The sequence below is a fragment of the Nothobranchius furzeri genome, chromosome 19 (genome assembly GCF_043380555.1).
Source record: "Nothobranchius furzeri strain GRZ-AD chromosome 19, NfurGRZ-RIMD1, whole genome shotgun sequence".
NCBI classification, from domain to species: Eukaryota; Metazoa; Chordata; class Actinopteri; order Cyprinodontiformes; family Nothobranchiidae; genus Nothobranchius; species Nothobranchius furzeri.
This window is the reverse complement of record NC_091759.1, coordinates 9,239,503-9,254,199: the sequence shown is the minus strand read 5'-3', so window position 1 is coordinate 9,254,199 and position 14,697 is coordinate 9,239,503. Positions and strand designations below refer to the sequence as shown.

General features: G+C 38.5%; 1 protein-coding gene across 1 annotated transcript; it reads right to left on the bottom strand.

Annotated features, from left to right (window-relative positions):
• Nucleotides 1-1,078: 1,078 nt before the first annotated feature.
• Nucleotides 1,079-5,003, bottom strand: LOC129164571 (uncharacterized). The gene is made up of 10 exons (XM_054745052.2): nucleotides 4,879-5,003; nucleotides 4,600-4,661; nucleotides 4,481-4,501; nucleotides 4,360-4,392; nucleotides 3,943-3,975; nucleotides 2,503-2,544; nucleotides 2,350-2,382; nucleotides 2,072-2,101; nucleotides 1,942-1,983; nucleotides 1,079-1,807 (listed from the first exon to the last, which is right to left on the bottom strand). The coding sequence occupies exons 1-10, from the start codon at nucleotides 4,887-4,889 to the stop codon at nucleotides 1,587-1,589; spliced, it is 528 nt and encodes a 175-aa protein (XP_054601027.2). The 5' UTR covers nucleotides 4,890-5,003; the 3' UTR covers nucleotides 1,079-1,586.
• Nucleotides 5,004-14,697: the final 9,694 nt, after the last annotated feature.

Below are 14,697 nucleotides of genomic sequence, written 5' to 3'. Positions count from 1 at the left end.
TGTTAGTAAATCATAATGTGAAAATATTAAAACAGAGCTCATGAGACGGTGACTCAGTTCTAGAGAAAGCTACGGAACGGCCGTCCGTAGCGATACCTCTTTAACCCAGAGCATTTTTAACAAGCTGTCAAAAACCTGCTACACATAGCTGACACAGCAAATGGTTCCTGCAAAACAAAGCTGATGCAAGATTCCTTAAGAATCCATTCGAGACGCAAACTAGTTACAACCTGTCGTGACCTGGAGACGACTCTGGACTGACCTGGTCGCACTGCGGTTTTCCTACGGACTTCGGTACCTTGGGGTCACCCGACCCCCACCCCCCACCCCGACATCTCGGATCCAAAAGAGAGTCTCCACTTGGGGTACGTACACATGACAGATTGCGTCTGATGCCTTTTGATAAGAACCTACTTCATAGTTTAATGCAAACCAAATTCTTTTGACACCCAGAAGAACTCAGTTCTTCTACAAGGTTCTGATTAAACACACATCACGTCCCATACTCTTAGATTCATCCATCACAGTAGCCTTGGTTAACTTGTCATGTTTTTAATTGTTTAGAAAATAAATTTCTTATCTTTTATAAACCTGACTCTGTATGAATTGATACGAAGTGTGTTTGATCCCTGAAAAAGCAAAGAATCCTAGAATCTTCTGATTAAACTCTCAAAGACCAAGCAGGTTGATATTATAGAGAATATCACAGCTTATTGGTCATAAGTAAAGGTAATATAATAAGCTTAAAAGCACAACATTTACCACCCTACATATGATCCTACAACATGATGAAATAATACAGTAAACATACAGACATAGCTAAATTTATCAGTAAAGAAAGTCTTACTTACGATTTATTAGACATACGTTGAGCTCAAACTAGCTATTAGCTCATCAGTGCTTTTGGACATGCACTCTACTTCTACAAGCTAAGGCTATTCAAGAAGCTTATTTATTTTTATTTTTATTTACAAAGGATGAAGTAATTTTATCTTTTTAGACTTTATTTTGAAGTACATCTCTATTGGATAACCATTTGTTCCTGACTGGAAGAACTGAGGTCAGGTAAAGGTTTAACTTCATTTAAGTTTAACTTTATTAAAATAAGATACAAAGAATAAACATAGAAATGTTGTGTAAATGTTTCACAAACATCTGAAAAAATTAAAAATAAAAAGATAATTTGAGCATATTTTAATACTCCAGGTCTGAGGCCAAAAATCCACAGGGGCCCAAAGAACAAAATATAGCAGGAGTCAAAATGACTTTCTGAATGTGATCAAAAGGCTGAATTTAAAGTGTTGCAAAACATTTATTCTAAGTGATCTGATGTTAAATTCCTTGTGACAATCAAATAGAAACAAACAGTTCATGTTTCACAGCTGTGATTAAAGATTATTTCAGAGGAATCTGATTTAGTTCTGTTACAGGGAAAACAAGCATCCATGTAAAACTGAGGAGAGAGACCTCTGTGACCAATCAGATGGCTCGGTGGGTGTGGGATTGTGTGAAGGCTGGATGTGAACATGTATCACGCGTTTCATCTTTATTGTTCAACAGTAAAACGGTACATAGGTGTTGGTGTTTTAGATCTGCCGGCGGTTGGTTCTGGATCGCCTTTTAGACGTCCGGCTTCTCATCATAACTTTTGGCTGAGGGATGATTGGGTGGGGCGGGAGAGGCGGCAGGGGCAAGAGGGCGGGGACTTGAATGACACGGGAGGGGTTTTGTTGAATGTGGGCGGGGCTTTGACGTTTCGATGAGCGGGAGCTGAACTTTTTCTTCCCTCGTTCTTCAGAGTCTTCTTCTGATAAAACGTAAATAATAAGAAAACAATTTAAATATGTTCAAACATTATAAAAGTGAATGTTGATGTGTACATATTAATCTTGTTTTATTTGGAAACTTGTCCCTGAAATAGGAAAAAATTGGTTTTCTCACCTTCCTCTTCTTCTGCACTGTTTGCTGCAGCTCCAGCGGGTTCTGAAATCAGCAAGTTAACTAAAAAGTTAACTAATCATGCAAACTGACCTGAGTGTTCAGATTAAATTTTCAAAACAAAATATCATACCAGGTGCTGACACCAGAACAGCTGCTGGAGCTGGAAAGACAGATAAGAAAAACTGAATAAATTAATTGATCTTGACTAAAAAACAGAAATCATTTCATTTGTTTTTATTATTAGTTATTTCACACCTCAAGTGAACAAAATTATTAAAAAAAACTACATAAAACATCTTTTGATGATTTTTTTAGGCACAAGAAAAATAGCCAAACAGGCATGGAGATCTCTGAATGCACAAATTGATGAAAGAGTGTAAATGTCTTATTTCAAACGATTTTTCTTACTGTCGGCTGCCTCTGAGCTGGAACTGTTTATGTCTGAAACACAAAAACAGGCAAACACTTAATTTATTTGATCAGAGCTCACAGTGGATGCATTAGTGAATTTTAATTTGAATTTAGTTAAAAATAAATTAAGTCAGATGTTGGAAACATCACCTGCAGGTCCCGAAGGTCCTCCTCCATAATATTGAGATTCATCTGTAATGTAAATGCATTTGTCAAAACTGAACGTTATTTATTGGTACCATTTGGGAATAAGTTGCTAAAACTGACCAATTGTGTTTTAAAAAGTCAAATGAAGAATGATTGAGATCCTAGAAGCTGAGTAAGAATTGACTTGTTCCTGCTCACTAATTTATTCTTACAATTTTCTAATTATTTTCTCAATTTTGGCACTGTTTTTCTTCTATTCAAAGGAAATATTTTAATTTAAAAAAAGAAAATAATATGAGCTGCAGAAATATTTAATCAGCTTTTAATCACTTGCAATTTAAGATGTGCACATGAATGTAGAAGAGCACAAATTTCACAGTGAACACAAATTTGAGCACTTTTAGCTTATGTAACAAAAGAAGTAGAGGAGCCTCCCCAAACCACTAAAATAACTCCACTCACTTTGATGAGTCATCAACATAGCATCATTCTTTAAAATATACAAATCTGAACATTTGCGGTGGGTTTCTGCTGAAGAGTTTGGAACATCTTTGTTGTTGTTTGGACTTTGAGCAGCCTCAGTTTGAATAAACAGAGACTGGTTCTGACCAGCCTGATGAGCAACAGGAAATCCAAACAGGATCAGTTATAACTTGAATAAATCATTCTCTAATTTCAAAAAAGTGAAGCCTGTGCATGATGATGACTGCGATTTTCTTATTTTTTCTTGCAGAAATGCAAAATTCTGAGAGGGATTATTTACAGATCGTTTACTAACGTCTACTTTGCCAGAATTCTATGTGTTGCAATGAAAAGGTTGCTGGCGTGACACTTTTTGGTACTTGAATTTTTTTCTAAATGCCAAAAATTAATTTTGTAATTGGGCTTTATTGTTATTAGCTGCTAGCTTTTCAGTCTAAACTGAGCTAATACCTGTTTCTCCAAACTGAGGCTGTTCATAGAGCCATCTGCAATAGATAAAATGTGGAATGACCTTCCAAGCACTACCAGAACAGCGGCTTCCTTTTCAATTTTCAAGACCCTCCTGAAGACCCTGCTCTTCAGAGAGCATCTTCTTAACTAGCACCCTGCCTGCACCCGTGCCCCCTCTCTACTGTCCACTCCTCGTTCCCTCCTCTCCATGACTGATGTCAAGTTGTTGTTGTTATTGTTGTTGTTAGCCTCAAGGGCAACATGCCGATTATCACTTGTAAGTCGCTTTGGACAAAAGCGTCTGCTAAATACATAAACATAAACATAACATAAACAGGTAAGACATGTGTTGCTTCCATTATAAGCATAAAAATGATGAGTTTTGTCTAATTTTTGTTGTAAATCTATTTTTCTTTGTGAAGTTCATCAAAATGTTAACATTTTACTTGTATTTATTATAAAATAAGTTTAATAAAACTCATCAAGGACTTCTGAGACCTGAAGTCTTACCAGGAAGATCAGGAGAAATAATGTTCATGCTCTCTGAAAGAAGAATAACAGTTAGACATATTCAGTCAGCCATCAGTAATTAAACTATACGTTCAAGCCTGGAGGAGGCACTGATTAGTAAAAACTCACTTTCTACATATTTGACTCATAAGTCCAAGTTTTTATTCAGCAAATTAAATAATTTTGAAGGAAAATATATTTTTAAAATCCCAAGAGAAGATAACACAACATCAAACATTGTCAATTACTTCAATGGGAAATTCACCAATACGCTGATGATCGTCAACTGTTTATCTAAGTAATCTGATCACTTTTAACTAATAGATAAACATTGAAATGAATCAGTTGTGTGGAAAATCTGATTTAAAGTAAAATAGTAAACCCACAAGAGTCTTAAAGTTGACTGGATTTACTCACCTGTGGGTGCTTCATCCGAAATTGAATCTTTATCTGACATAAATAGGTGTGACAGAGGAAGGTCAGAGACAAGCCTTTTGATTTTATGTGACTGTGATAAGAGCAAAAACAAAATATTTACCTGTTGAGATGGCTTGTACTCCTGCATTTGAATAAAATAAAATAAAAAAAAAACAGATTAAATGGGCAGAAATTCAATCACAAAAGGAGAATAATTGGAATGGAAGGATTGAAGCTCACCATTAGAGTCAAAGTCTCCCTTCACCACCAGAACAAAGAAAGAGAACAATAGAATAACATTCCTGCAACACATACACAACTTCTAGTCAGAATACTGGATTATAATGCGATGTTTTCCAAAGCGTGCTGCTATATAAACCCTCTGTATGAGGACCTGGACAAGCTAAACTAAGGGGAAATTATTCAGTAACTCAACACATCATAGAATTTACTTCATACCGCACCTGTCTTCTTTTAAAAGTCTGAGAGACTGAAACATAAAGGAGAGGACAGTCATACCTGGTGAGCATGATGTATTGAGGTCAGATGGGTCCCTGATGGGTACGACAGGTAAGCAGACAGGTGAAAACTCAGGTAAGCAGACAGAAAACGTTTACAGTACTTCAGTATTGCACTGCAGGACTCTTCTGTCTCTCAGCATCGGGCGGTGGTTTATATATCTGCCTAAATGTCACCCGGACAGAGGACGGACCAAAGTGTGTGTATATTAGTGTGTATTTTCTCGAGTGTGTGTGTATGTATGAGAGAGTTTCCGATTTCTATGTAGATGTTGAACACAGTAGACAGTAGGAGGTGAAGACGACTCACACATTGAGCTTTGTTAGTGTTTTGATATTGGAATTAAAAAGGTGATAAACTGAAACATTATGAAAGATCTTGATTTGTATTGAAGTTTAGATTTTTGCGTAAAAACTTCTGAAAGACTCTGAATTTGCTTATTCACCAGATATTATCACAAGAACGCATTCATATGATTCAGTAAAAAAGTGTTTCAAAATTTGGGAATTTTTAGATTTCTAGCTAATTTTAGTAACTATAAAAAAAACTATGATGATGACATAACAAAAGTTTTGATGTCCGTGTAAAACCAAGACACAAATCTTCAGTCTTTTTGGAATTTCCAGGCGTCCACACAGTCCAGGGAATCTCCCTTTAACAAACACACTCAGTGTGGACCGTAGCAGCTCCAGTTTCACCAACTCCGATCCTCTGATAGAACCTGGAGAAGAATCAGAGCAGAACAATGCTCCACCTGGAACCAGATCCACTACAGACCTGAAACACTATTGACCAACCCGCACCACAATAGTAACCGTGGTAAGTGGTCAGTTGTATGGAAAGCCTCTAGTTGTAAAATGAGTTTTTGACTTGTAAACCTACGAGGTGGTCTGGTTGATTTTCCATAAGAATTGCAAATAAGTAAGTACTTGAAAAAGACATGAAAAACCAAGTCTTAAGGATTAATAAACACCCAACTATTGCAAAATGGTGCATCAATTAGCAAAGAAACACTTGAATAGTTGACTATTTGAGCTGTTACCATTTCTTACATGACTTTGAATACACCCAACCATTTAAATTGTCCCTTTCTGTATGATTTTTTAAAGAAACAAACATTTATGTTTCCTTAAAATCTCACATACTGTTCACAATTCAAGTACTTCTGAGGCCAATGTCACTCAAATGTTTAATCTGCCCTTTATTAAGCCCTGGTATCTCTGTTATCAGAAACCTGCAGTCAATACCTGGGGATTCGTTCTGTGTCTACATGCTTACATACCATTTTTATGTATAGCTTTAAAACAAATACGTGAATAAAAGTAATGAAGGAGATTCTTTGTTGTTTGTGTGTTGCAGCATGTAAAAGTGATTGGTCAAACTTGAAATGTGTGAGTAAAACTGCTATATATGTGCGTGAATGTATGGGTCTGTGATTTAAAAGCAGGTAAAATGGGTTCTGTCTCTGGAGAATCCCACCTTCCATCCCACAGGACACACACACACAGAGTGATAATGGTAGTGAAGGGGGTTTACAGGGGGCTGTGTGTAGGTAAAGGGTTTTTTGCTGGAGTTTTGTGGTATTTGTGTATCAAAGCCTCTTCTGTCTGAAAACGTCCTTCTGTGTAAACGGAGAGTTGACTGAACAGCCGAGGAAGCTTTTTAAAGCAGCACGGCTTCATTCAGCCAACGCAGCAGCTTTGAAACACTGTAAGGTCAGATTTACATGTTTATAGAGCTTCCATCCATTAATCAGTCCATCCATCCTTTCATCCATCCATCTCTCGATCCTCTGTCTGTCTGGGGACACCCCACAGGAGGACGGATGGACCACAAACTGGGTCTTATCTAAAATAACCACTGTGTAGGTGAGCTAGCTGGACAGATTGTAAGCTAACAGCCTGTCAAATAAATAAAATAATGAAATGAATTTGGAAAAGTCTTTCCAAAGTTTCCACATTCAAATTGTACTCGTTCTTCTTCTGTCCATGCTAGATCTCCACTAAGGAATTTACATCTAAGAGATTCTCCAAAGTCCCAGTAATGGTTCTTGTACATTCTATCAAGATTCAGGATGGCTTGGTTTCTGTTATTTTTCATTGTTGGTAATACACTGTACCAGCCTGGAAAGCTATCCTATATATATAAATACACAGCCTGGCCATTGTAATAACCTAGTCATGGGCGGAATCTATAGTTATCTTTCAAACTGTCTCGGCATGCAATTGGACAGTGCAAGGACCAATCAGAGCAGCGAACAACGTTACAAATTCAACACTATGGAAGTCAGTCAACCATATACCATCAAAGAAGAAGGAAATATATCCCTTTTCGAAATAAATGACTTAAGTACGCCTATTGACCGCTGGAGATAGGCACCAGCACAATGGATTGATGGATGACTTAAGTACTTCTATTTGCCCACGTCCCAAGTCTAAATAGTCCAAAATTGATACCAAAGCTGTTTCAAAAAGCACTGCTCCTGAGCTGATGCCATCTTTGTAGTTTTTCTCTGTTACAGCTCCGGTGCTAAGCCTGTCCAACAAACATAGAGCACTATGATTGGCAAGACACAAAACTGTTTGGTCCATTGGTAAACCTGCTAAGGCTACAAAGGAGCATGGTTAGACCGACCTGCAGAGCATAGTCTGGTACAGATCTCTAGGCCAACATACTGAAAATCCACTGATTGCCAAACTAGTCTAATAAATTCTTCACCTGTGGGCGTGAAGAACACAATCTTCAGCATCACACACAAACACTTCTCTCATTAAGTTATTCAAAATTCTGCCTCACATTTAACAACTCAAAGATATTGCAGTTGTATGTACACGTAACAAACCATCTTGGTTGTGATTGGTCAATGTATTATTGATGTGGTTCACAAGATTCTCAGCGATATCTCACTAGCCTTTATTAAGTTTTAAACCTTGTCTCCGCCTTACTAGAAAGTTGAACCTCATTCCACCTTTAGAACAGCCATAATTTTTGTATCATAGATTCAATAAAGTTTTTGAAAGCTTCCTCAGAGGTTCTGGTCCACATTGTTACTACAGCATCACACAGTTACATCAATATGATAATCCCGTTCCACCACACCTCAAAGTTTCTGGACTGGGCTGAGATCTGGATGACCATCTGAATGTTGCGGTTGAAATCCAGACTCATCAGACCAGGGAACATCTTTCAGGTGGCTTATGGTCCTGTTCTGGTGACCTTGAGTGAATTGCAGCCATAGTTTTCTTTTCTTTACTAATATGAACTGGAATGGTCCTCCACTGCTGTAGTCCATCTGCTTCAAGTTTCAGCATGTTGTGGCTCATAGATGATATTCTGTAGACCTCATTTGTGACCATTTGAGCTGCTGTTTTCTTTCTAGCATCTTGAACCACTCTGCTCAGTTTGCTTATGTGCTAAACCTGCTTCATTCATAATATTTTATCTTTTTTGGACCCTAGAAAATCTCATATATCGTATATCAGCTGTTCCTAAAACACTCCGATCATCATGTCTGGTACCAACACCCCATGTCATCTTCAAAGGCACTTTTTTCATTTTGATACTTAGTCTAAATGCGTTTAGTTGCTGTCATGTGATTGGGTGATAAACAAACAATAAAGTGGTTGTAACGATGTATTATAAATGAAAACACTAGGCTTGTTTGAGTGTTATCTCTTTTCTTGATGATTGGGAATCCCAACAAAATCATAGGGACATGTCCTATATGATGCTTTGGCCCTCTTCAATAGACTGAGGAATTCAGACTGTTATTAGTTTTCAGGACATCGGCAAACTGATCTTGAAAGGGAGCTGGTGGAGGCTCAGCCGGTCGCCGGTGAGCCTCGTTGTCTGCCAGCAGAGTAATAAGTCTCATCTCTCAGATCACCATCAGCAGGATGAATTACAGACATACCAGACAGGATCACTGCATGAAACCGATCCAGGATCAGCTGATATGAAGTTGAGGCTCATTGTGTCTGTCTGCATCTTCTCATTTAGTCTACTCTGAAATAATCAGGTCCCTATTACAATGCAATCCCCATCCCTGCCCTCCCGTCAAACATCTGGCTACTGTAGGTGCCCCCTCTCAGGTCACTTCTGGACCAGCTATAAGCTTCAGCTGTCATCAACAGAACTGCAACACGACACTAGGATAACGGTCCTAAAGACAATCATTTCCATAAAAGTAGAAATGCTTCTATACATCACTTCTGCTACACCTCATAATCCCATTCAATTTTCAGTTCAAATTTGAAAGATAAATACAAAAAACAACCTTGTACAAAATAATTAAATTTAAACGATCACAACTGAATTCTGATTCTGAAAGAAACTTTTTAAAGGGTCTTTGCACTTCTGCAGACTATGCACAACATGTGATGGCTGCAGCTACAGCTACACATTTTAGGTAACATTGATGATACATCACACTGTTATAATAAGGGCTGATACCACTACATTTGAATTTTTATATGATTTAATTTAGAGCAAACGATCCTCTGCTGGTTTGGAATTTATGCATATAATCACATAACCATGTTTTCCGAAATAAGTGTGCAAAATAAGTGCCCTGCGAATTAAAAGAGACCTTTTGTGACTTTTCTAAAACAGTTTTGATTGTTCTATGATGTATAAAAAAACATGCCTGTAAAGCTCTTTGCAAAAAAAAAAAAAAAAACCCTCACATAGAGCAATTTCAGCAGTTTTATTGTTGACATTTTCAGTACCTTCTTGAATGAGCCATTTCAGGGCTCTGTCACTTTAAGAAAACTAGCTGTTGCTGGCCACACCCACTCATTCCCCGCTTGGGCTGCTATAAGCTGAGAAGCTCTGATATCTTGAAGGGGCTTGGAGTAGATCAGCTGCTCTTCCAGCCAGGAGTGGAGAGAGGTAGTTTTTAATGCAAATGTCCCCATTTGTGATGTCACAAAAGGGGACTTGTTGAAACAGCTTGTTTTAGGCATATCTCTATTAAACAAAACAGTGTGGACAAGTTTTTTTTTCATGTTTGGAGTAATTATAGAGGCGGTAGAGAACCACGTGGCAGCGTGAGAGGATGGTTTAGTACAGCGGTTCCCAAACCCCCTTCTATGTCCCGACCATGTCGGTGCACCCCCCAGCCCCCGCATCAGGGCATGGCTATATATATATATATATATATATATATATATATATATATATATATATATATATATATATATATATATATATATATATATATATATATATATATATACAGGTGCTGGCCAGTAAATTAGAATATCATCAAAAGGTTGAAAATATTTCAGTAATTCCATTCAAAACGTGAAACTTGTACATTATATTCATGCAATGCACACAGACCAATGTATTTCCAATGTTCATTACATTTAAATTTGATATTCATAAGTGACAACTAATGAAAACTCCAAATTTGGTATCTCAAAAAATTAGAATATTCTGAAAAGGCTGAATATAGAAGACACCTGCTGCCACTCTAATCAGCTGATTTACTCAAAACACCTGCAAAGGCCTTTAAAAGGCCCCTCAGTCTTGTTTTGAAGGCACCACAATCATGGGGAAGACTTCTGACTTAACAGCTGTCCAAAAGACAATCATTGACACCTTGCACAAGGAGGGCAAGACACAAAAGGTGATTGCTAAAGAAGCTGGCTGTTCGCAGAGCTCTGTGTCCAAGCATATTAACAGACAGGCGAAGGGACGGAAAAAATGTGGTAGAAAAAAGTGTACAAGCTCTAGGGATAACCGCACCCTGCAGAGAATTGTGACGACAAACCCATTCAAAAATGTGGGGGAGATCCACAAAGAGTGGACTGCAGCTGGAGTCAGCGCTTCAAGAACCACCACGAGGAGACTCATGAAAGACATGGGATTCAGGTGTCGCATTCCGTGTGTCAAGCCACTCTTGAACATGAAACAGCGCAAGAAGCGTCTCGCCTGGGCCAAGGACAAAAAGGACTGGACTGATGCTGAGTGGTCCAAAGTTATGTTTTCTGATGAAAGCAAGTTCTGCATTTCCTTTGGAAATCAAGGACCCAGAGTCTGGAGGAAGAGCGGAGAAGCACAGAATCCACGTTGCATGAGGTCCAGTGTAAAGTTTCCACCGTCAGTGATGGTGTGGGGTGCCATGTCATCTGCCGGTGTTGGCCCACTCTGTTTCCTGAGGTCCAGGGTCAATGCAGCCGTCTACCAGGAAGTTTTAGAGCACTTCATGCTTCCTGCTGCTGACCAACTTTATGGGGATGCAGACTTCACCTTTCAACAGGACTTGGCACCTGCACACAGTGCCAAAACCACCAGCACCTGGTTCAAGGACCATGGTATCCCTGTCCTTGATTGGCCAGCAAACTCGCCTGACCTTAACCCCATAGAAAATCTATGGGGTATTGTGAAGCGGAGGATGCAATACGCTAGACCCAACAATGCAGAGGAGCTGAAGACGACTATCAGAGCAACCTGGGCTCTCATAACACCTGAGCAGTGCCACAGACTGATCGAGTCCATGCCACGCCGCATTACTGCAGTTATTGAGGCAAAAGGAGCCCCGACTAAGTATTGAGTGCTATACATGCACATTCTTTTCATGTTCATTCTTTTCAGTTGGCCAACATTAGAGAAACAAACATTTTTTCATTGGCCTTTAGAATATTCTAATTTTCTGAGATACCAGATTTGATGTTTTCATTGGTTGTCACCTATAAATATCAAAATTAAACATAAACATCGGAAATACATTGGTCTGTGTGCATTGCATGAATATAATGTACAAGTTTCACGTTTTGAATGGAATTACTGAAATATTTTCAACCTTTTGATGATATTCTAATTTACTGGCCAGCACTTGTATATATCAGACATCAAGCTAAACAGTCACTAGACAGACAGGGTTAAAAAAAATATGATAAACCTTTTTCCCCATCACTTTCATTTTTTTAAGTAGTAATTAATAAACATTCAATACCATTACAATTTCCTTTGATTTAATTTTAAATACATATTTAGAGTGCCCAGGTAGCACATAAACAATGCAATTTAACGGTTTTCTTAAAGTAGGAACATTTAACCTGTGGCCAGAGCTCTCTCTTTCCTTCTGCTCTGCTTAAACCTGAACTGATCACCTACTTGTGCATAATAAAATGTCTATAGAGGAAAAGATGGAAAAGGTATAGCCATGAGGTTCACTTTTGCCTCAGACCGACGTATTGCTGTTTTATGGTGTGGCTGAATCTGCGATCCGGTGCCACACGGACTGGAACAACAAATGCTGCAGTAACATGAGTTGTGGTCAGGTTCATGAGGAGTCACTGGCTGGAGCGGACCCGACTCATCCCAAAATAGAAGCTAATATCTTAATTTGACCTTGAATGAAAAATGTTGTTATAAAACCTCTTAAAAGTTTTTTATCACGGAGGAGGCAGCGCTCATTTCTGCCTTCAGTCTGACGGCGCGGCGCAGCGCAACGCCACGCCGCGCAGCATGTGCTTATTGAATCTGTGTGTGTGTGTGTGTGTGTGTGTGTGTGTGTGTGTGTGTGTGTGTGTGTGTGTGCGTGCGGCACAGCTCCATGAGCCGCTCCAGTCACCGCGTCTCGTTATTGGTGCCATTCAAACCAATGTTGTAAAATTACTTCTGCCCAGCCCAGATATGCTCACTTGTGCACCCGTGAGCCGTGGTTCCGCTGGAACGCGTCTGACCTCTGACAGACTCACTCTGAACTTCAGATCTTCAGCGCGCTGTTAATAGCCTGACACGTTTAGAATGCTGTCCCACAGTCCGTGTGCTAATATAATAATCTAATAATGCTAAAATGCTCAGATGGGAATCATTTCTTATTTATTTTATTACATCCACAATGTTCTGTGTGTGAGGTTTACAATGTCAGAACACCTGCATGAGACAGGTGTTAATTACAATCTGCCAGAATGACTCACCACCTTCAGATTTCTCCAACACCGTTAAAAATGATCAAATACGGAACACATCTTGCTGTTGACAGCGTGCGCAGGCCAGAGTGCTGAAGCTCGGAGCGCATTATTATTATGAAGCTAGGGCACATGCGGAGGACACACACACACACACACACACATACACACACACACACACACACACACACACACACACACACACACACACACACACACACACACACACACACACACACAAACACACACACACACACACACACACACACAAGCAAAATATACTTGTTTTCAATTGCATTTATTGGGCCCACTTACTTTTTCTTAGGCCCACCCACAAACGAGTTTCTGGCTACGCTAATGGTGACATATGACAGACTTCCCTGAGCTCCGCAGCCATTACACTTTTCACCTCGCGCACCCCCTAGAAGAAGAAGAAAAACAACATGGCTGCTTGTTTTAATAAACAGACAAAGATCTCGGTTTCCTCCTAAACTTTGCAATTTGTGACAGAATTTGTTATTTTATTTTTAATTGTAAAATTATTTTCACATACCTAAAATGTTACTTTAGGTAAGTTTAGCATGAATCAACCAAGTCTCTTTCATATTCCTTATTAGATTTTCAAAAAGATTTGGATTGTTTTCCTCTTTGTTTCAGTTTTACCATTTAAAGATGATTTTACCCCTTAGAGGGAACTCACTATTGATCTTTTAAGTTGACAAGCTTGAATTCTTAGTGACCATGGTCCCTCATGGCCACTATAGCGCTATCACTGGCTGAAACCAAATCAAAGAACACCATCCACGCAGTACATTCTCCTTTGTTTGGATAGAAGTGGGCTTTTCAAGGCTTTTCGTAAGATTACATTTCAGGGCAATTAGTCTGTAGACATTGATGGCAGATGGGTGAGATTTCTGTTTAGCACTGAAAAAGACTCTGTCTATATAAGCTGTGCTATATAGAATCCCCCTCCGTCAGCCTGCATCTGATTGCTAGAGACAAACAAGACTGTAAGACTAAGAAGGTCTATTTGTTTCTGTTGGAGGAGTTGTTTGTGAAAAGTACCCAGTCCATACTGGAGGTACGGAGTGAAAGTCTGCTTCAACTTGGTAGAACAAATCAGAATAATTCAGTCAGACCTTCTGGTCTCCCACTTAAGAGTTTTGCAGCTCCACCTGCAGGATGTTTGTTTTCACTCCACTGACATATTGGAATGAAAGAAGGCAAGGCAAAAGGAATTTCTTATGGATGTTCTTTAAGTGAAAATGATTACAGCACAATAAACAATGCCAAACCTCATATAATTATCATTTCCAAAGACTGGTTCCAGTTTGTGTGTACATGTGTGCACACAGATCTGTCTCCTAATTAAAGTGTTTAGTGCATCAAGAAAAATATCCACAGCCTGCTGAGCAGCTGAAATTTTGAACAGACCTACAAAGAACACATCTTGCTATTCTATTATGTGTGCTGCAATCATCAAACTCTCTGTTTATTTATACTTTTGTACTGGAACTGAATTATTTTATATAGACACCAACTTGACATTTGGCATTGATAATAAATGGCAAGTTTAAAAATGTAAAATTTCCAACAAAAAATAAAAAATAAAAAAATAAAAAAATAAAACAACGTTAGTTAATTATGAGGAAGACTGATAAAACGAGGAAAAATGCCCATTTGTTTTTAACATACTTAAATTTTACATTTATTTTCACTGCAGAACAGTTTTGCCACACTGTGTGTTTTAAATTAATTAACGTATAGCATAAAGACAGCCAATTCTTACAGAAAATATATTTAGCTAATATTTCATTCAGGGTTAAATGCTGCATTTTTGTTGGACTGCTCTAACATAAATGCATTATCTTTTAAAAGGTTACTTAATCTTTATTGT

What these genes read in the sequence shown, in the direction of transcription:
- LOC129164571 (XM_054745052.2), bottom strand. An exon ending in CAGCTCAGAGGCAGCCGACA is followed by an intron (nt 2,102 to 2,349) that starts GTAAGAAAAATC and finishes CTGTCTTTCCAG; the next exon opens with CTCCAGCAGCTGTTCTGGTG. An exon ending in TGTTCTGGTGTCAGCACCTG is followed by an intron (nt 1,984 to 2,071) that starts GTATGATATTTT and finishes TGCTGATTTCAG; the next exon opens with AACCCGCTGGAGCTGCAGCA.